A 20,345-nucleotide genomic window follows, 5' to 3' on the forward strand; every position below is an offset into this window, starting at 1 on the left:
AGCCACAAAGAAGGGGAGTCTGGTCCCAGGGTCTGGAAGATTTTCATAGGGACCATGGCAAGTGGGCTGGCCATATCCCCATCTGTACCCTGGAGCACTGAACCTGATCAGGAGTGGGGAGGGGGGAGGCACTACGGTGGCCTTTTTGCATTTCTAAAAAAACCACACACACACACAAAGGAGACAAATTTAGCATCGGATGTAGTTTAGCTCACAGCCTGGGAAACGGAAAGAAAAAGGAAACACAAGAACCTAACGGGCTGTATAACCAACAAAGCAAGTGTAGGGATTTCTATTTGTGCAACAGAACTTCTGCTTTGTCTCTGCTTGCCTTACGCCCATGCGCTCCCACCCTCCACCAATCTGCTCAAGGTGGTTGGGGAGAAGCCCAGAACAAATTGAGGGGGCATGTGACAGTAGGGCATGTTGAATTATTCAACTTTCAAATTCCCAAATGGAGGGGTGCGATGAAGTTGTAACATGACTTAGGTATTCGAAAGATTTTTTGGTCAGATTAATATAATTTAGTTTTGCTTGGTAAATAAATTGTGTGTAAAATTGCATAGAAATCATTAAAAATGATTGCCAAGTACTTGAAGTTGTTGTTGTTGTTGTTTAGCATTACTTGACATTTTCAGAAGGTAAGATTATTGTTATTTTGATTTTCTGGCAGCAGTTTATATGCTGCTTCATCAGACATAGACTTAACAAGCTAAATGTTCTCCAATCACATAAATAGTAGCATATTTGAATTCCTCACATCCAATGCATGTTCCAGCCATACAAAAGCACAAAAGAGGTAGCTGAGGAGAAAGTGCAGCCTGGGGAGAGTCCTGATGGTTCCCTACCCATGCTGTAATTCTTGAGCTGTTCAGTGAGTGTTAAAGGTAAAGATAAAGGGACCCCTGACCGGTTGCGACGTTCTTCTCGCTTTATTGGCCAAAGGAGCCGGCATGCAGCTTCCGGTTCATGTGGCCAGCATGATTAAGCCGCTTCTGGCAAACCAGAGCAGTGCACGGAAACACCGTTTACCTTCCCGCCGGAGTGGTACCTATTTATCTACTTGCACTTTGACGTGCTTTCAAACTGCTAGGTGAGCAGGAGTCAGTGAGAGTTAGATGGAGTGAAAAGAGTTTTAAGAATGAAACATTATTTAAAATAGACAGCCAGTATTGGGACGTTATCAGGCTGGACAGCATTTCCTACACCTCCCTAGTTACTGTAACATTGTTTCTCTGAGTGCATTTGAAATCCTTCCCTTCCCAGGAGATTGCATTGCAGAGTTCAAGAGCCACTCAGCTTATAAAACTGCAATTAATAGCAGCAAGCTGGAAGTATGCTACATTTGATAGACTCTGTGCCCACTGGAAGGGAGTCTTTAAATCTGCTTTTTTACAACTTAAAGGAAGGGTTGCATTGATTAATTCACTTGATCATAGGCCCGAAGCTGACAAGGCATCTTCCAGAGATTTTAGCCCTCTGGGATTGGCATCATCACTTTTCGGTCACATTTTGCCCTGCTCTTTAAAGTGGAGAGGAGTCACCTAAGGTTACACAACTTGTGGTTTAAATATTTTACCTGATGCCCCCATGAATAAGTAACTCTGCCACTAGCAATCTTTTGCTAAAATACATCTCTGCTCCAAACTTCAGTTAACTAAGAAAGCAAGCTGGTTTAAAACGGGGGAAAGACCCGGCTCTTTCCTCTGAATGACTGGCTGCATGCACACACATTCTTTCCAAAAAGCTCCAACAGTGTCCACAGGTCACCACATTTTGTCAGGAAGGGTCATAGCCCAGTGGCAGAGCATCTGCATCGCATGTAGAAAGTCACAGGTTCAATCCCCAGAATCTCCCCGTACGGCTGGGAAAGAGTCATTGTCTTATTGAGCTAGGTGGGCCAATGATAAGATAGCTTCTGGTGTTCATATGTAAAAATCCCAACGCTACTGGTCCTCCTAAATTTTCTACTGCGTGTCCTCCTTTAAAATAGCACAGGGGTGCCTTCCATGTGTGGTTGGACTACAACCTCCATAATCCCTGGCCATTGGTCGTGGTAGCTGGGGTTTATGGTAGTTGTATTCCTACAACATCTGGAAGGGAACACTTTGCTTGCTCCTGGAATAACACATGCCAGTGCTTTGTTAGGAGACGGACTGCAAAACACCTAGTCTCTATAATTTCCCCCATTTAAAATCTGCCCTTCCAGCAACAACAGCTTGTGCCGATGGGAATTCAAAGGGCTTAACCTTGGCTGGATCGTGTCCTACATTTGTGGCTCCTTCTCCTTCTCCTTCTTCTTCCAGGGGCTGATGCTACTGGAATCAAATATCAAACAACCTCCTCAAAAAGTGCATGGCTCTGTCTTCGGCTCAGCATTTCCTCCACGAATGAAGCGGGTTATGACCTTATAGCCAATAAACACTTAATGGATACATTATAAAGATCACAACCTCTTACTAGTGCACACAATGATGGCACTTGCAGCACATAACGTATTATTTTGCAAAATGTTTTGGAAGCTCTGAGGGCGCAAGGCACTATATAAAGAGAGCTACTACTCCATATCTTTATGGCATATTTCTTCCACTGTGTGGTTCACGGTTGTTGTTTTTAGAAGGCACAAGTAATCAATACAAAACCAGGAATAAAAATAACTTTCCTTTAAAACTGGATGCTAAAAGAACATACTGCTTTCTTGCTTTTGCAGACAGGATCAGGTTCTACTATGCAACTCACTCTTTTTGCTGAGAGACCTGAAAACTAATATTTTTAAGTGGTGTGGAGCACAAATAAATAAACATAAAAACCATTAATAAAACATTGGGGCAGCAGAGAGGGGAATCCTGTTCATCTTTCTGCTAGTTGCTTCCTAACACACCCAGTGCCCCAAATCGTCTGGTTCTATCCCTGCCTTCACATTGATGACTGGTAGCTTGCTGTCTATAGAGAAGCCAGAACTACATCTCCCTTTCCCATCACACCACAGAACTATGGGAACAGCCAAAGCTTAGAGGTGGAGCACCTGCCGTTTATGCAGATAGTCCCAGTTCCAATCACCAGCATCTCCTTGTAGGCCTGGATACATCCCCTATCTGAAACCCTGAAGATCTGGATGGACCAATCTCTTATTCAGTATGTTCCTAAAACAAGTCATATGTGTTTCAAGACCAATAAGCCCAAATCAGCCTCTGTTCGCCTAGGATTAGGCGTCCAGGAAAACCTTCCAGGTAAGAAACTCTGGTACCCAGAGGTGGTACACTGCACATTTCATGTTACAAACTAAGCAAACTGAAAACAGCTACGTGTTACTGATGACCACTCTGATCTGCAATGCTAATACATTCATCAAGGGTGGGGGACCAACAGTTCAAAGGAGTTCAAGGTGGCACACATGATTCTACACCTCCACAACTACCTGTGTGGTAGGTTAGGCTGGCAAACAATGGCTGACCAAAGGTTAATTTGTGAGCTTTATGGCTGAGTGGAGATCTGAACCCTGGTCTCCCAGGTCTTAGTTCAATATTATAACCTTACTGACCTGTTTTGGGGCACCATCAGCAGCAGATTCCCATGTGCTGCACTTCCCATTGGCACAGTGAAAGCCCCTACAGTGGTGGAGTCCCCTGCCGGTGGGCAGGCCCCTCCACCAAATGCTATTCCCCCTCCAGTAGCAAAGATAATGGGAGTTGCTCTCTTAGTTAGTATACCTATTGCACAGGAGTAATTGTGCTAATGCCACTGTAGCAAAAACAAGAGAGACCTGTAGCATTTTGAAGACTAGACTTTGTCTACGGTGAAAGGCAGTCTATACATTCTGGCAGTGCCGGATTTACATATAAGCTAAACAAGCTATAGCTTAGGGCCCCACTCTCTTGAAAAATTTCAAAGGAAAAAACACCTAGATGTACATTTCCAAAATATAAGATAAAAAACCAATAAAGCCAACATACTGCAACAGTATTTTGTATTGTGTAGGCTCCTATGATGTAAGTAATGGGCCCCATCTGCTATATAAAGGACCCCACTACCTTCAGTAGCTTAGGGCCTCATCAAAGCTAAATCCGGCCCTGCATACTGGAAATAAATAAATACATCATGGCATTACTTTTCATAGACAAAAGACGTTTTCATACTATGTGCACCATGGACGTTCAATGCTGCTGCCTGCAGTTTACAACCAGGATAGCGCTGTCATCCTCTCAGACTAAATGTGTTAGTCTTTTGGCAGCCACAGTTTAAAACTCTGTTGTTTCCATTATCATGCAGATGTGAGAACAACATGCAGCTATGTCGAAACATTGCGTATTTTTGAGACAAAACATGTTCTTCTCCTTTGCTCCTTCTAATTCTAATGTATTTTTCAAATGAATCTGAGCAACAGCAAACCAAATGCCACCAAGACATGCAGCCATCTTCCATTAAATCTTTTAATGTCATTATTTGCATTCCAGCCATAAACTTTTGCCAAGCATAATTTCGCAGATAGCATTTCTCTTTCCTGCATCCTTACTTTATGTCAGATGCTTCAAAAATTCATTTTGACTGATGGGTGGCACCTATGGCTAACATTCATATCACTATATCTAGAAACTAGGCCCACTTCCAATGGGGCACCTGAAACGTTCCTTATTTATTTTTTTACTCAGGATGAAAAATTTGATTACTGAAAAACAGGACTCTCTAAACTTTAGGCCAAACCCCAGAATAAGCAAAATGCAATTGCCACTGCTGTGGAGTTAGGAGTTAACCACTGTTGAATTAGACTCTGTTGTGGAGTATTACTGTTATTAGGAAGTATTTCCAGTGATAAACAGTACAACTCACCTTCTTTCAACAACGTTGAAGTATTTTGCTGGTCATTTTCAAAGCTCGGTGTTGTTCTAATTTTCGCTTTGTCTGTCTCTGCTTCTGACATCTACATGGCAGGAAGTAAGATAGTATCAGTAAGTTTGAAGTTTGAACATGGTGGAAACAATCCCAGCAAAGTTAAAACACTTTATGCCTCAGAGATTTCTCTACTCAAAAGTCCCACTGAGCTCTGCAGTGCTTGCTCTTCGGTATGCAGGTATAGGACTAAAGACTTAATTATATCCCACGACAATCCATGCAATGTGCAGTGTAATCCTAAGCATGTCTACTCAGAAGTAAGTATGTCCCACTCAGTTCAGTATAGTCTCCTCCCTAACAACTGTGTTTAGGATGGCAGCTGTACAACACAACCTTATTTCTGCATGTCTACTCAGAAGTAAGTTCCAATGAGTTCAATGGGACTGACTTTCAGGTATGTGCATACAGGATTGCAGCCTTTAAAGAATTTAGCTTTGGGTGGGTTTTTCCCATTCTCTATATTTATATACTAAGACGTTTGTGCCATGTTAAATAAAGCACATTTCCCCTTATTTTTCTAAAGATGCTGTATGCTGTAACATCTCTTGCATTAAACCAATATGCCTTTTCGCAGCGCTTTATTAATATTACATGCGTTCTTCGATGGCACTCCTATCAATTTCACGTTGAGTTGTATTAATAATACTTACGAGTAAATTACAGCACGCAGATATGCCGTGCTTGGGTAGGATGTACCCCTCTGCCTGCTTAATGTGATTCTAAACAGCAATAAAGCAAGCTATTAAGCTGCTCACAAATAAATATCAATAAAGAGAAGTTCAGCTAAAGTGTAACCAAAATTTTCTTTACTACCATCCCCAGCCATTTATCTCTCCTAATGAAAATCACCAGCCCCCAAAGCATGAAAAATTACAGTACCTGGGAGTGTTATGTGTGTACATTAGCCTGCTGAGTATTATCTGGATTTCCTGTTGTAGTTTACCTCCACGGATAGCTAGGAAAAAACAATAACACTGGGCTGTCCAGTCTTCTTCTAATTGATTTTCATCCTCTCAGAGTCCAATTAGCTCAACCATTGCCATAGGATTACTTGTACATTCCAAGCAAAAGAGGTGAAGATAATGAGGTCCAGGAGCCTTTGCTTAGTCTGCAGCCTCCCAGGTTGTGTAATGTCCAGCATTCCCTTACACTGACAAAACTAAAAAGATGAGCACGGCAGTCTCTCTTTCCTCTGCTGTGTAGTGTCAGATTTGACTTGCAGCCAGAATCAGCCAACTTCGTGCTAAAATGATTTTTTTTAAAAAAACAATCTTTTCTAGTTAAAAAGTTGGGTTTTTGAAGAAACTACATTACAACGCTAAGAACAGTACAGACCAAAAACTGCAATTCATCTGGCAGTGATTCTGTATAAAGGAAGAGACACGTGATCAGCTGTGCCCAATCTGAACGTTGTTGACCACTCGTGGAAGCTGTGGCCCTCCTTGAGAATGCTGGACTACGATTCCCATCATCCTTGACTATTGACCATGCAGTTGGGGGGTCATGGTTCAGCAACATCTGGAGGCTCCTGTTCAGCAACATCTGGAAACTCCTGTTTTCACAGAGTAAAAAATAAAAGTAAATGAAATGGGTGATATTTCTTTGAACAGCTATCTGAAAAACAAAGGTCCTGATCAAGTCAAGTATCAAGCTGTTGTATATTTGCATGACACCACTGAAATCAAGGCTGGACCTGGATTATCTGCAAGCCTTCCATGCAGCCAGTATGACTAAAGGTGTGTATACAGTTAGTTCCTGTTTTGAGAGGAAGTGCTTGAAAGGGGAACTTCCTGTAGAAGTGTGTGGGAGGAGGAAGCCAATGTGGGCTTGGGGGCTAATAATAATAATAATAATAATAATAATAATAATAATAATAATAATACCTTGTCCATCTGGCTGGGTTTCTCCAGCCTAAGAGAAAGCAGGGTTCCCTGTCTACTATACTTCAATAAAGCTGTTCATGTTTGAGTTTACCGAAGCAGCTGGAGTTTGTTTCTAAGAAAGGCAGCCCTACTGGTCAAGAAGGCAGATGGGGGTGGGGCTTGGATGGAACCATTGTCAGTCACATGAGCAGGAAGGGGCTTACAGAGAGTCCATCTAAGCAGTCTGGTTGGAGAGCTTCTCAATGGTTGCAGATGGGATGGTTCTTTTACCCCCACAGCTCAAGGACTTTCCTGAATTCTGTGGGCTAGTTTAGGGGGCTGCACAAGTGGCCTTAAAAACTAGCTTTGTGGTGCTTTTCTCCTCTCACTTCTTTCTAGTCTCTGCACCTTTGACAAAAGAATAATAGTAGTAGTAGTAGTAATAATAATAATAATAATAATAGTAGACAATATTGGAGTTGTGGAGGTTGAAAGCACACCTTTTGCATTTCAAGAATTATCCAAGCAAAAAGCCTTTTGTCTCAGCTCTATTAAATCCAATTAGCATATTCAACCCATACCTATTGCACTCTGGACAGAAAACTGGAAGCCAGCAATGGGTTTCCTTCTTACTGAACAACTGCATCGAAATCTAGCCAATCGTGGTTCATCTTATGGATGTAGGTAAATTGGCTGGGGGCTTTATTCTGTGAACTGCCCTGAAACCCCCGGGTATAAGGAGGTATATAAATTCAATGAATGAATAAATAAATAAATGATTTAAAAATAAAAAATTAAAGCTGAAAATTAAATGAGACTTAACAGGTTCCAGTTATAATAATGTTTGGCTGCTTACAAAAAACTATTCTGCTTCAGCAGCAGAGTCCAATATGTTGCATCTAACTATCTATTGTCCAGTTTCTTCCCCTTCTCCTCCTGCTTGCATTAGGCTAGTCTCTTGTGATCTGTGATGACTCTTTGAAGGTCAGGTTCAAGGTCATATATAGTGGACTGCTCTTACACCTTGTTTGAAATTCAGCGGGAGCTGGATCAAGTGCAGCCAAACAGAAAGCAAGTACCAATTCTCCTTTGCAAGATGTGAGTTTTGGAACTATTTATCGTAGAATAAATTCAGTGTTATCTTCCTGCAATATTTATAAAATCCTGTATGGCATTTGCCGCCCAATATTATAATCCCAGATCCATGCACTCATGTTTGTCCAATAAATAATAACATATTCCTTTTGTTATGACAGAAGCTGCTTCTACTCTCGCATCACATGTCATTCTCACTCGCAGGGAAAAAATGTTTTTGCTATGTGTGTATGTGTGCATTATTTCTTTCTTTCTATAACTTCATGGGCAACCTACCATCTCTGGTTAGTAGTGAAGTGTGTGTGTGTGTGTGTGTGTGTGTGTGTGTGTGTGGTGAAAACATTAGAGCAGCTGAATTTTTATTTCATATCATTTTTGACATGGGAACAATTTGTGCAAACTCAAGCCTGTAGTAATATAAGTCCCTGCAGGATACTTGTAGTTTCTCGCTCTCTCATTCTTTCCTTGCCCAGTACAGTGGTACCTCGGGTTACAAATGCTTCGGGTTACAAACACTTCAGGTTACAGACTCCGCTAACCCAGAAGTAGTACCTTGGGTTACGAACTTTGCCCCAAGATGAGAACGGAAATCGCACGGTGGTGGCAGCGGGAGGCCCCATTAGCTAAAGCGTGCCTCAGGTTAAGAACGGTTTCGGGTTAAGAATGGACCTCTGGAACGAATTAAGTTCGTAACCCGACTTACCACTGGACCAGCGACTGCTCAAGTGAGCTAGACTGAGTTGATGGATTATAGCCAAGTTAGATAATAACCTGATCCTAAGCACAACTACTGGGAATTAAGTTCTATTTAGATCAATAATTCCAAGTAAATGTGTTTAGGATTAAGGCAAATGACTGATCCTATGCTCTTCTACCAGGTGAAAATGGAGCACAGGAATAGAAACAGGTCCCTTCTTTCCTCCCTCAAGGATGTGGTATCTTACAGAGCATCTAGAAGCAGACTTTGGCCTGGTTCAGATGTAGCGCTGAATTATCATTAAGTGTTGTATGCATGAATCTCTGGCGCATGTGTACTTTACCCTCTGCTTTCCTTCTCTGAGACATTCCCCCCTTCCTCCTCCTTCTACACACACACACAAAACAAAACAAAACAAAACAAAACAAAGCACACCATGTTATGGGTTTCCCACCAACCCTCCAAAACAGATATATAGGACACATGGAGGGGGGAGTAAAGGAAGTCCCATTGCTTAAGTGGACCTTGTTCCATGCATGCAGCAACTGAGTTGAAATCCCAAGCACAGCATCTGCTTTGCGGTACCATTTTCTGGTACATTCTGCTTGTGGAACAGCACAATCCTAGCAATCGAAGTCCAAAATCCCAATCATTAGTACTCTTGCCATCAATATTCCTGGTCCATGGAAGCAGCCTCCTAATGGACAGCACCATCCATTTTTCAAGCTTTTTTTATTTTAGGTGGGAAATATTTGAAGTGTGCATTTTAGAATATCTGCTTGGCTTGTCTGAATATCTTTTAATAATTAATGGAAATTCAGAGTTAAAATATATTGATAATGTGCTTGAGGTGGGGTGGGGCAGCTATCTTTGCACATACATTTTGAAGAGCTTCCCAGAGTACTCCTTTTGAGTGTCTGATTAACTTCCAAAGAGGAAACACTACTCTACTTCTCGATCAATGACTTAACAGCAAATTGTGTTTTCCAATTTATTCCCAAGGCTCATGTTTGTTCTGAGTTCTATTACTGATGCGGAGAAAGTGGTTTGCAATAACTTTTTTCTTCAGTCAAACGTCGTTCCTGCAGCACATTATGTAGTCAGTATCATCATAACAAAGGTAAGGTGGGACAATTACACAACAGTTGAGCAGAAATAAAGCTGGACCTTTCCTGTTCTCTCTTCTCCATGGGCATCTTGTCTGTCCTATCATCAACCTGTTGAACCTGAAGGTGCTGCTGCAGAATTATGGCTGAGCTATTGGTGGGGGGGAGGGGACGACGACGACAGTGACCATCCAGAACTTGATCAGAGATGAGCATGCTGACTTGTCAATATTATCTGAGGAGTGGTGAAAGATTTATATGATCTGAAGAGAAACCAACCAAGGAAGAGTGGCTGATTAAACTGATGACTTGTGCCGAAATGTAGTAAGTAGCCAAGTAATCAAACCTATCCATTCTTAAGGAAATCAGCCCTGAGTGCTCACTGGAAGGACAGATCGTGAAGCTGAGGCTCCAGTACTTTGGCCACCTCATGAGAAGAGAAGACTCCCTGGAAAAGACCCTGATGTTGGGAAAGTTTAAGGGCACAAGGAGAAGGGGACGACAGAGGACGAGATGGTTGGATAGTGTTCTCGAAGCTACCAACATGAGTTTGAGCAAACTGCGGGAGGCAGTGGAAGACAGGAGTGCCTGGCATGCTCTGGTCCATGGGGTCACGAAGAGTCGGACACAACTAAATGACTAAACAACAACAAGTAACCAAGGAGGGGGGTTATTAAAGATTGGGGAACATTTGTGGAATATCTGAAAAATTATGGTATGCAAGTAACTGCATTAGTAGGGTTAGCTTAAACCAAGCAGTTAAAATCATTATCGAGATAAATGGTAGAATAACTAAAAAACAGAGTAAAGTGGAAAATGCAGTGTTAAAAATTTAAATAAGACAAGAAACTACAAAAGGGGGGAGGGAAGTCTAATATGCATTTGGATTGAAAGTATGTGATTGTAAGGCATGCATTTGTAAACTTTTGAAAATTGAAAATACGATTTAAAAATATATATATTATTTGAGAAATGTCTCCACTGGTGGTCACCAATGTGGGGCCCTCCAGATCACCTCTGATCATTGGCCATGCTGGCTGGGACTGGTGGGAGTTGGAATCCAACAGCATCTGGACGGCATTGCATTGTCTACTCTTGGTCAACACTTACTTGTCAGTTGTACTCTGTAGCTTCAGACAAGGATCTTTCTGAATCCTACCTAGAGATACCCTGGATTAAACATGGACCTTCTGGGTGCAAAGCATGTGCCCTACCACAGAGCTCTTCCTCAAAGCAGTCACTGTGGTTCATTGTAATTCCATTACCCTTATCAAGTGCCATCTTTAGTAAGCCTCCAAATTCAAGTTTAATGCATTGTTACAAATCTACTCCAATAGCAGTTTTCTTGCTCAAACTGACCAAAATGACCTCAGGTGTCATGTTGGTTCTGAAAGACCAATCTGCACCTTCCAAAATGTCTGCAGCCAAGATACTGCAAGATCTTTCATACAAAGATGGTTAGGTGCGCCTGTCAACAAGTCATAAAAATTTGATGTTTAATGCATTCTCATACATTTATTGAACAAACGACTGTGTAAAAAAAAAAGTGCAAAATCCAAATGATAATTACATTAGTTTGTGAGGCAGATATTAGGTCTCCCTTGAGTTCAATGGAGCTTCCTTCCTGATATTTCGTGCACAGCTTTATAGCCCTAAGGATGTATAGCACAATGGTAAAGGTAAAGGGACCCCTGGCCATTAGGTCCAGTCGTGGCCGACTTTGGGGTTGCGGCGCTCATCTCGCTTTATTGGCCGAGGGAGTCGGCGTACAGCTTCCGGGTCATGTGGCCAACATGACTAAGCCGCTTCTGGCAAACCAGAGCAGCTCACTGAAACGCCGTTTACCTTCCCGCCGGAGCAGTACCTATTTATCTACTTGCACTTTGACGTGCTTTCAAACTGCTAGGTTGGCAGGAGCAGGGACCGAGCAACGGGAGCTCACCCCATTGCGGGGATTCGAACCGCCGACCTTCTGATTGGCAAGTCCTAGGCTCTGTGGTTTAACCCACAGCGCCACCCACGTCCCAGCACAATGGTGCTTATCCCCTAAAGTGGGCTTAGTATTGCAGCCTTAGTCATCTTCCCTTTACTCCTAAATTACAACTCCACATGCAGGCACTATTCCAAATGTATAAATGATATATAATGGCATTATGGCAATTCTTCCATCAGCACAAGCATTCTAGCTCACAGATACAGGCTCTGCATTATTGGGACACTTGGTTGTGCAGGTGTCCCAGTTGCCTGGAACTCCTACATACAAGGAGGACCACACAAGTTACCTTCTATATATACAACCGCATACAACAAGTGGTTGATTAAAAAAAGAAGACCTGATACTGAATGTAGAGCCAAAAATATGGCCCTGCTCCAATCTGTACTGAGTAGGTGCTACATGCACCAACCTAACACATGGATGCTGTTACTGTCTGCATGTTTTTAATGTCTGAATCAGCAAAGCACCTTGAATAATTTCAGAGGTCTTCACTTTGGTTCTGGGTGCTTCAGAGATATCCCACATTTGCTCTCTTGTTTGCAGCTTCAGAGGGTGTAGTATTGTAACATGGTTACCATAAATACTTTCCAGGCATCCTTACCTAGAAATATTTGCAAACTAAGAAAAGGTCAGCTGAAGCCTGTGTTTTGTTAGCCCAAAATTGGAAAATGAGCGAGGTCCCAACCAAAGAAGATTGGCAACTTAAGTTGACAGAATATTCACAGCTTGCAGGCTTAACATATAGAATAAGAGAACATACGGTTAAAGAAGATTGGAAAACGTTTATTGAATATATGGAAAATAATTGTGCACAGCTGAAAACGCTGGCAGCATTAAGATAAATTCAACAGTGTAAATAAGTTTTGATGGATGTAATAATGGAAAACTGATTGGTATAGTTTTTTGTAAAATATGCAGGGATATAAGATATGTAAAATGAACCATGGAAAGAGAAGAAGGGAAGTCATTGATATCTTAAGTATGTACAATGTTTATCTGAAATTGTAAAACAGAAAATTTAATAAAAAAGCATATTTTGAAAAAGAAATATTTGCAAACTATTTATTTATTTACAAACAACCTTTTGCAAAACAAAACATCAGATTCAGGGCAGCAGAAGGAGAAAGAGCTGCATTGAAATGCTAATATATTTGGCCACACAAACCAAGCTGAGTCTGGTGTTTAGAACTGCAAGCTGAACAGAGTGAGAAAGAGCCTGCTATCTGAAAGAAAGGGTGAGAAAGAATTGAGTTATAGATAAGGAAGCAGGAACCTGAGAGGTGATGGTAAAATGCCAAACACTAAAGGGCAAGTTGCTGCTGGGTTGTTGTTTTTTTAAAAAAAGACATTTGTAATTATTTTACATTCTGATTATAAACTAAACCAATCCAGGCTAATCCAAGCCTCATTGCACATCCACACAGAGAAGGCAACCTTAGAGGACCACAGTGTTTAGCTAAGATAACAAGGATATGCAGATAGAGGGACACAGAATGAATCAATTAAAGGGATGTCCTGTTGATGCTTCAAGACCTGATGACCACGATGTATCTTATAGGGATGAAAGTGTTATATTTCCCCTCCCTAGTGCTCTTCTTTGTCAGCTTCACCCTTCTTGCCACAAGAATATCTCTGTGCAGGAGGGTGTATGAAACAAAGGCCAAGGAGAAATAGTGTTAAGTTCAATTAACAGGTGAAGCACTGCATGGGAGCTAAGGAAGAAAAGCTTATAATATTTCCTCCTCCTCCACCCTGACATAAGCAGGAGGGAAGGAGTCACTGCAGCCTCAGCTCCTCTAACAGTATCTTATGCACAAACAAATTATGCATGAGTTTGCCCAAGGGACTACTCAGCTACTCAACAGTAATGGGTAATTGCCCTAGCAAACTTATACCTCCTATCAGTGATACACACCAACACTTATGTCGAGAAGGAGAAGGGGGGAAAGATGCAAAGAACAAATTTCAATAGAAAGCACATTATTATTATTATTAGCAGGAAGATGGCATAGTTTTATTTAACTCTTTGCAGGCGAAACAAGAATCTTACTTATTCCTACATTTAAAAAACTCCAGATTTCTTTGTGAAATCTGATATTCTTCCCATGTATCCAGAAAGGTAAACTGCCAGGTTAAAATTTTTTGTAATGGCACATTATTATACACAATTCTTCCCAATATCCGAAAAAGTGCACACACTCATTAAACAAAGAAATGGACAAACAGGAAAACTCAGACCCTGTAAGGTACAGCTGCCCCAAAAGGTACCTTTGTCTATAATCTTTGGGAAATCTTGGAGAACAGGTGAGGACCCTACAGGCTGAAGGCAGCAAATGTGGGTCCCATCTTCGAAAAGCTTAGGATGAATCAACAGTATAAGTGCCAACTCCTAGGGGCTGAGGCACTTTGGGGGGCGTTGATTTGTTTTGTTTTTGAGGGGTTTTAGCCCTCCAATGTTCAGAGGGTGGAGGATGGCAAACATGGAGCCGGGCATGCTGTGGCTTTGATAGCTGGCAGCTATCAACCTTCTCCTGCCACCATGGGAGGGATGGGGGAAGCAGCTGTTAAAGAAAACATTTTTGTTGTTTAGTCGTTTAGTCGTGTCCGACTCTTCATGACCCCATGGACCAGAGCACGCCAGGCACTCCTGTCTTCCACTACCTCCCGCAGTTTGGTCAAACTCATGTTAGTAGCTTCAAGAACACCGTCCAACCATCTCGTCCTCTGTCGTCCCCTTCTCCTTGTGCCCTCCATCTTTCCCAACATCAGGGTCTTTTCCAGGGAGTCTTCTCTTCTCATGAGGTGGCCAAAGTATTGGAGCCTCAGCTTCATGATCTGTGCTTCCAGTGAGCACTCAGGGCTGATTTCCTTAAGAATGGATAGGTTTGATCTTCTTGCAGTCCATGGGACTCTCAAGAGTCTCCTCTAGCACCATAATTCAAAAGCATCAATTCTTTGGTGATCAGCCTTCTTTATGGTCCAGCTCTCACTTCCATACATCACTACTGGGAAAACCATAGCTTTAACTCTACGGACCTTTGTTGGCAAGGTGATGTCTCTGCTTTTTAAGATGCTGTCTAGGTTTGTCATTGCTTTTCTCCCAGGAAGCAGGCGTCTTTTAATTTCGTGACTGCTGAAAACAATAGTCCTGTTCTATTCTGCCTTGGTCCTGTTCAATAGTCCTTGTTCTATTCTACCTTGGTCAGACCACACCTGGGATACTGTGTACCCATTTCTGGGTACCACAGTTTAAGAAGGATATTGACAAGCTGGAACGGGTGCAGATGAAGGCAACCAAAATGATCAAGGGTCTGGAAACCAAGCCTTATAAGGAATGGTTGAAGGAGCTGGGTATCTTTAGCCTGGAAAAGAGGAGACTGAGAGGAGATATGAAAGCCATCTTCAGATATCCCAAGGGCTGTCACGTGGAAGAGGGAACAAGCTTGTTTAATCCTACTCCAGATGGTAGGACCTGAACCAATGGCTTCAACTTACAAGAAAGGAGATTCTGACTAAACATCAGGGAGAATTTTCTGGTGGTAAGAGCTGTTTGACACTTGAATGTACTCCCTTGGAGGGTGGTGAGTTCTGCTTCCTTGAAGGTTTTTAAGCAGAGGTTGGGTGGTTGTCTGTGATGGATGCTTTAGTTGTGCATTTTCAGCATTGCAGGATGTTGGACTAGATGACCCTCAGGGTTCCTTCCGACTCTACCATTATATCATTCTATGATTTTATTATTATTTCCATACTTTCCAATACTGAGGTCCATGGTCTGCTTTAGTCACTGCTACAGTGCAGCGTTGTCCACGGAAAATGGGTCTTCCAGTCACTTCAGCATGTGCCACGGGTATCTTACATCCACTTTTAAGCATTATTTTAGTATGTTGCAGATGTACACCATTTAATGAGGAGCCATAATGGATATCAAGCGCCAAATACAGCCCAGAAATCTGCAACTGTTTGAAACGAAGGCTGTGCCAAAATCAAGTGTTTAGGGGAGGGGCACTTTCAGGAGCGAAGTGAGTTTTTATACCCACTTTTGACCCACTTTTCAAATGATGGCAGCGGTGGACCTTGCAGCAGCCGCCCTCTGGAATAAAGCCATGTCACCATGTAGCATTGTGTTAAGAGGAACTGAGGGTTTAAAAAATTGTGACTGCTTTTTAAAATTGTTTTGTTAAGTGTTTTTGTTAATTGTTAAGAAGTTACGGCTGCCACATTTATTATTGTTTTTAAATTCACAGTATCCCTCCGAACAATGCTGCATGGTGTCTTTCATGGAAGCGTTGTGGTGGAAAAACGCCACCAGCTGGCAGCCTCAAGTGGACTTCAGTGGTGGCACTGTGCAGAGAACAAGCCCCCTGTGACAGGCCACCATAAATAGCTAGTGGGTTGATTCCAGGTTGGTCTTTCATCCAGCTGAGCAGGCCTAAGGTATGTTAACTCAAGGAGTAAGTAGTTTGCTTTCATTTTCAGCCTGGTAAGATTAAGAAGTTATCAGCAACCAAATAGTTGAATAGTTACTGTCCATAGGTGCTACTCTGGCTTCAGCCTAGATTTGGCCTTCCTTGTGTTGCAACTCATGGGCCAATGCAAATGCAGTGGTATGTCAAAATCAAGATTCAGTCAGTGGTGGTGGATGAAGCCAACTGCATCTCCACAAGCACTGAAGCACCTGAAAGTCAGGATGGGCTGAGACTTTCCCTCTTGTCAGTGGAACCTGTAGCATACCGGGTGCTGTGGGTTCTGACTCAGCTGGTGAGCCCCATTTTGGGGTAGTCTCCCGGCTGCCACTGCCAGGGCTGCCACAGATGGAAGGGGAGCTCTGCAGAAGTGAAAGGATGCTGTTGTAACTCCACAGGGGCCAGGCTGACACCTCTGTGCCTCGACCCCAAACACAAGCAGTACAAAAGGCATTTGGATTGCTCCGCCAGTCAATTATTGGGCCACAACCTCTAATATAAATATATTGCACAAAATCAGGAGACGAAATATAATATATATGCTATGAAGCAAAAGCATTCTTTCTTTTTATTCATTAGCATTTCTGTTGTATAAAGAAGACAAGTTTGGATTTGATATCCCGCTTTATCACTACCCTAAGTAGGCTCAAAGCGGCTAACAACCTCCTTTCTCTTTCTCCCCCACAACAAACACTCTGTGGGGTGAGTGAGGCTGAGAGACTTCAGAGAAGTGTGACTAGCCCAAGGTCACCCAGCAGCTGCATGTGGAAGAGTGGGGAATCGAACCCAGTTCACCAGATTACGAGTCTACTGCTCTTAACCACTACACCACGCTGTGTAACAATTTCATTCGAATTAATGGCTGCCATGTTCTGACATGCGTGTTTCGTTGATTTCAGCAGTGTGTACATCTGCAATCTGAAACATACTTGGCAATATGATTGTTGTCAAAGGCCTGCACAGAGATACACTTTCAGGATGGGGACCAAATGGACACCATTAAAATGTCACTTGCTACGAGCAGGGTCTGTTTGACCAGTTAGGACGGAATTTTGTCCCCACATAAGATTTGCTGGTGGCTACTTACCATGAGAGGCATGGAAGGTCAGTAGTATAACATGAGCTCTTTTGATGTATTCTAGGAGAGATTAGAATGTAGTCTGGGACTCCCAGGCTGGGAGTGAGGAGGGCCAGGTTTAAACCCCCTACACAGCCATGAGCTCATTGTGTGAGTTTGGGCCGGTGATTCTCTGGTGGAGTTAAGCCCATGGATGGACAGTCATAAGGGTGAAAATCTGGAAAGCAGAAGGTGAGAACAGGTAGGAAACACATAGGCAGAGTTCTAGTGAGATTAAGATTACTGAACAAAGGAGATGGGCGGCAGGCCTTTCAGGACCCCGGACAGAGCATTAGAACCAAACGGAATATGCCAATAATTTCAACTGAGTTTCTTCCGGCCATTTGCAGGGGGATTGAATTTGACGGAAACTTGTGTGAGTCTGGGTGTTTGGGGATTCAGCTGGTGGGTAGCTGAGTTCTACTTTTTACAATTCCAGTCCGATACTTCCTCAAAAGCCTAGGGGACCATGTTATATTACCCTGTTTCCCTGAAAATAAGACAGTGTCTTATATTAATTTTTGCTCCCAAAGATGTGCTAGGTCTTATTTTCAGGGGATGTCTTATTTTTCCATGAAGAAGAATATGGCACATATATTCCGGGAAGGCCTTATGTTCGGGGGAGGCCTTATTGTCGGGGAGGTCTTATTTTCAGGGGATGCCTTATATTACAGTGAGAGGCAAAACTGGAAGTAGGTCTTATTTTCGGGGGTTGGGGAAACAGGGTATTGTGTCCTCCCCTCAGTTTCCCAGGAAGTACAGAGAGCCACGGTAGGATGCCTATCTGTGAAGCATATGGGAGTGGTGTGCTGATTTTTAGATTTTATTTTCTTTTTTAAGATCAGTGAGCCTATTTTGGGCGCTCCACTGGCAGTTTCCATGACTTCCTGCAAAGCCCAGAAGAGGAAATCATAACATAGTATCAACCCCCTGGGCTTTCCAGAGAGCATGGGAGTCAAAGGTCAAATTCACAATTTCAGCTTGGATGTGGGAGATGATGTGATGCAGTGGCTGAAGTGTTAGATTAGTCTCTGGAAGCTCAGGCTCCGGTTTAGAGTTCTCTTTGTGACCTGTTTAGAACCAGCCTTTTTAGAACCAACCTGTTAGGATAAGTGTACTTCATAATGGAGGATTCTGCTTCACAATATGAATGGTGTTTGAGTCTTCAGAGGCAATTACATTTCTAAAGAACAGTCTCTGGGGATCACAGATAGGAGAAGTGCTCTTTTGCTCAAGTCCTGCTTGCAGACTTCCCAGAATCCTCTGGTTGGCCATTGCAGAGACAACATTTTGGCCTAGATAGACCTTTGGTCTGATCCAGAAGGGCTCCTACGTTCTTAAGTCTCTTTCTGTTTTACACTTAATTATTTTGAGTTTGGACCTCATGAAAGCAATTTAATTTTATTTGCAGTTTGTTTATTTTTTTAAATCTGAAAAGCATCCTAGAGATAATTGTTTAGCTGTGCTGGCTTTAAATCTCCTATATACCTTGAGCAGAGAGAAAAAAAGAACATAAAGGTTATTGAAACATCTATTTTCCTTAACTGTGATCCTCAGGCTCTGTTCTTAATGTGGAAAGAAGCGTTTTTATATAAATATCATCTCTGTTATCTGGGAAATAGTGCGACTCATATTCATGTTTAGAGAGTAGGCTAAGTGAATAGAGATCTAGCTTGCCAAAGACACATTTGTCAAAAAGAAAATTAGGACATTCATTTCACTTCTTCAAAGAAGAAAAAAGATCTAGGAACAGCAGCATCGTCTAAAAGCTATAGTTATGTGATTATTCTTGCTTGACTGCCCTCTGCTGGAATTGCTGAATTATACACAATACTCACAAAATGGCATCATAAGGCAACTTGATAATTGGTAAAGGTAAAATTACGTTATTGCAATTGTCTTCAGAAACTGCCTACACTGGACTGAAACTGAGAAATATGCAGTGCCTTGGTACTGATTTGATGAATCCCTGAATAGCTGGCATTTGTATTACTGAAAGAAAAACAAATGATAAAATAATGGGTGAGACAATTGATATGACTGAAAACAATTGCTGTTGTCTGAATCAGAGGGTTTTTTTTTCACATTAAAGCCTGCAAGTAAATAATGTGTGTGTAGGCTTCTAAATATGTTTAACAGTATTTTATATTCCTGAGCCAAGGGAGCAATTTTCAGTAGATATATATTTGTCTGGTAACTCTTATTGGAGGGGGGGGATGCATCTTACAATTTCTCCATGGCATAGCTATTAAAATATATAAAAGCACTGGCGTGGATGCTATGTAGAAGAGAAATGCATTCTCTTCGTTTGTTTTGTTTATTTGTTCTAGCTGACTGAGGCATACACCTTAGACTTACATATTCCACTCATGAGAGAACTGTAAACGACCACAAAATGGGAAAGTTTAAGGGGCTGTTTGAGAACATCAGAACTCTGTGTATCTGGAGGGTTTCAGTATAATGAATTTTGTTTAAAAGGCAAGCGGTTCAAATGTCAGCACATCCCTTACTGGTTCATGTTGCCATTTTCAACATGTAGTCTGCTTTAAATCTTTGCGCGGAAGAGGAATTTTCAGAACGTAAACCTCTGCGCTGTTGCACTGTGAGGGAAAAAAGATATATTCACTGAGATAATGACATTACAATTTCACTCATTCAGCTAGGAAACCTATTTGGAACTGTTTTTAAAAGAACATGTTTGAAGATGAAGGGTCAACAACTAGTGGCTCGTTGGGGGAGTGGTGATATCTGGTCCTGGGACCAAATCTCTCTCTCTCTCTCTCTCTCTCTCTCTCTTCTCTCTCTCTTCTGTGTGTGTGTGTGTGTGTGTGTGAGAGAGAGAGAGAGAGAGAGAGAGAGGAGAGAGAGAGAGAGAGAGACTGGTTGGACATAGAGCATGGGTAGGCAAACTAAGGCCCGGGGGCTGGATCCGGCCCAATCGCCTTCTAACTCTGGTCCGTGGACGGTCCGGGAATCAGCGTGTTTTTACATGAGTAGAATGTGTCCTTTTATTTAAAATGCATCTCTGGGTTATTTGTGGGGCATAGGTATTCATTTGTTTTCTCTCAAAATATCGTCCAGCCCCCCACAAGATCTGAGGGACAGTGGACCAGCCCCCT

The 20,345-nt window shown here is 42.2% G+C and overlaps 1 protein-coding gene across 1 annotated transcript in view; it reads right to left on the reverse strand.

Annotated features, from left to right (window-relative positions):
* The window catches only part of MDFIC2 (MyoD family inhibitor domain containing 2), a gene marked incomplete at its 3' end in the record, with an annotated part of 39,924 nt that extends 34,067 nt beyond the window's left edge, over nt 1–5,857 (reverse strand). The window contains exons 1-2 of the mRNA XM_083602535.1: nt 5,770–5,857; nt 4,828–4,918 (exon numbers count right to left, since the gene is read on the reverse strand). Of these exons, the coding sequence (XP_083458661.1) occupies nt 4,828–4,918 (91 nt within the window). The 5' untranslated portion in view covers nt 5,770–5,857. The remainder of the gene's footprint in view (nt 1–4,827; nt 4,919–5,769) is intronic.
* Nucleotides 5,858–20,345: the final 14,488 nt, after the last annotated feature.

This window comes from Podarcis filfolensis (genome assembly GCF_964270895.1).
Source record: "Podarcis filfolensis genome assembly, chromosome: 2".
NCBI lineage: Eukaryota > Metazoa > Chordata > Lepidosauria > Squamata > Lacertidae > Podarcis > Podarcis filfolensis.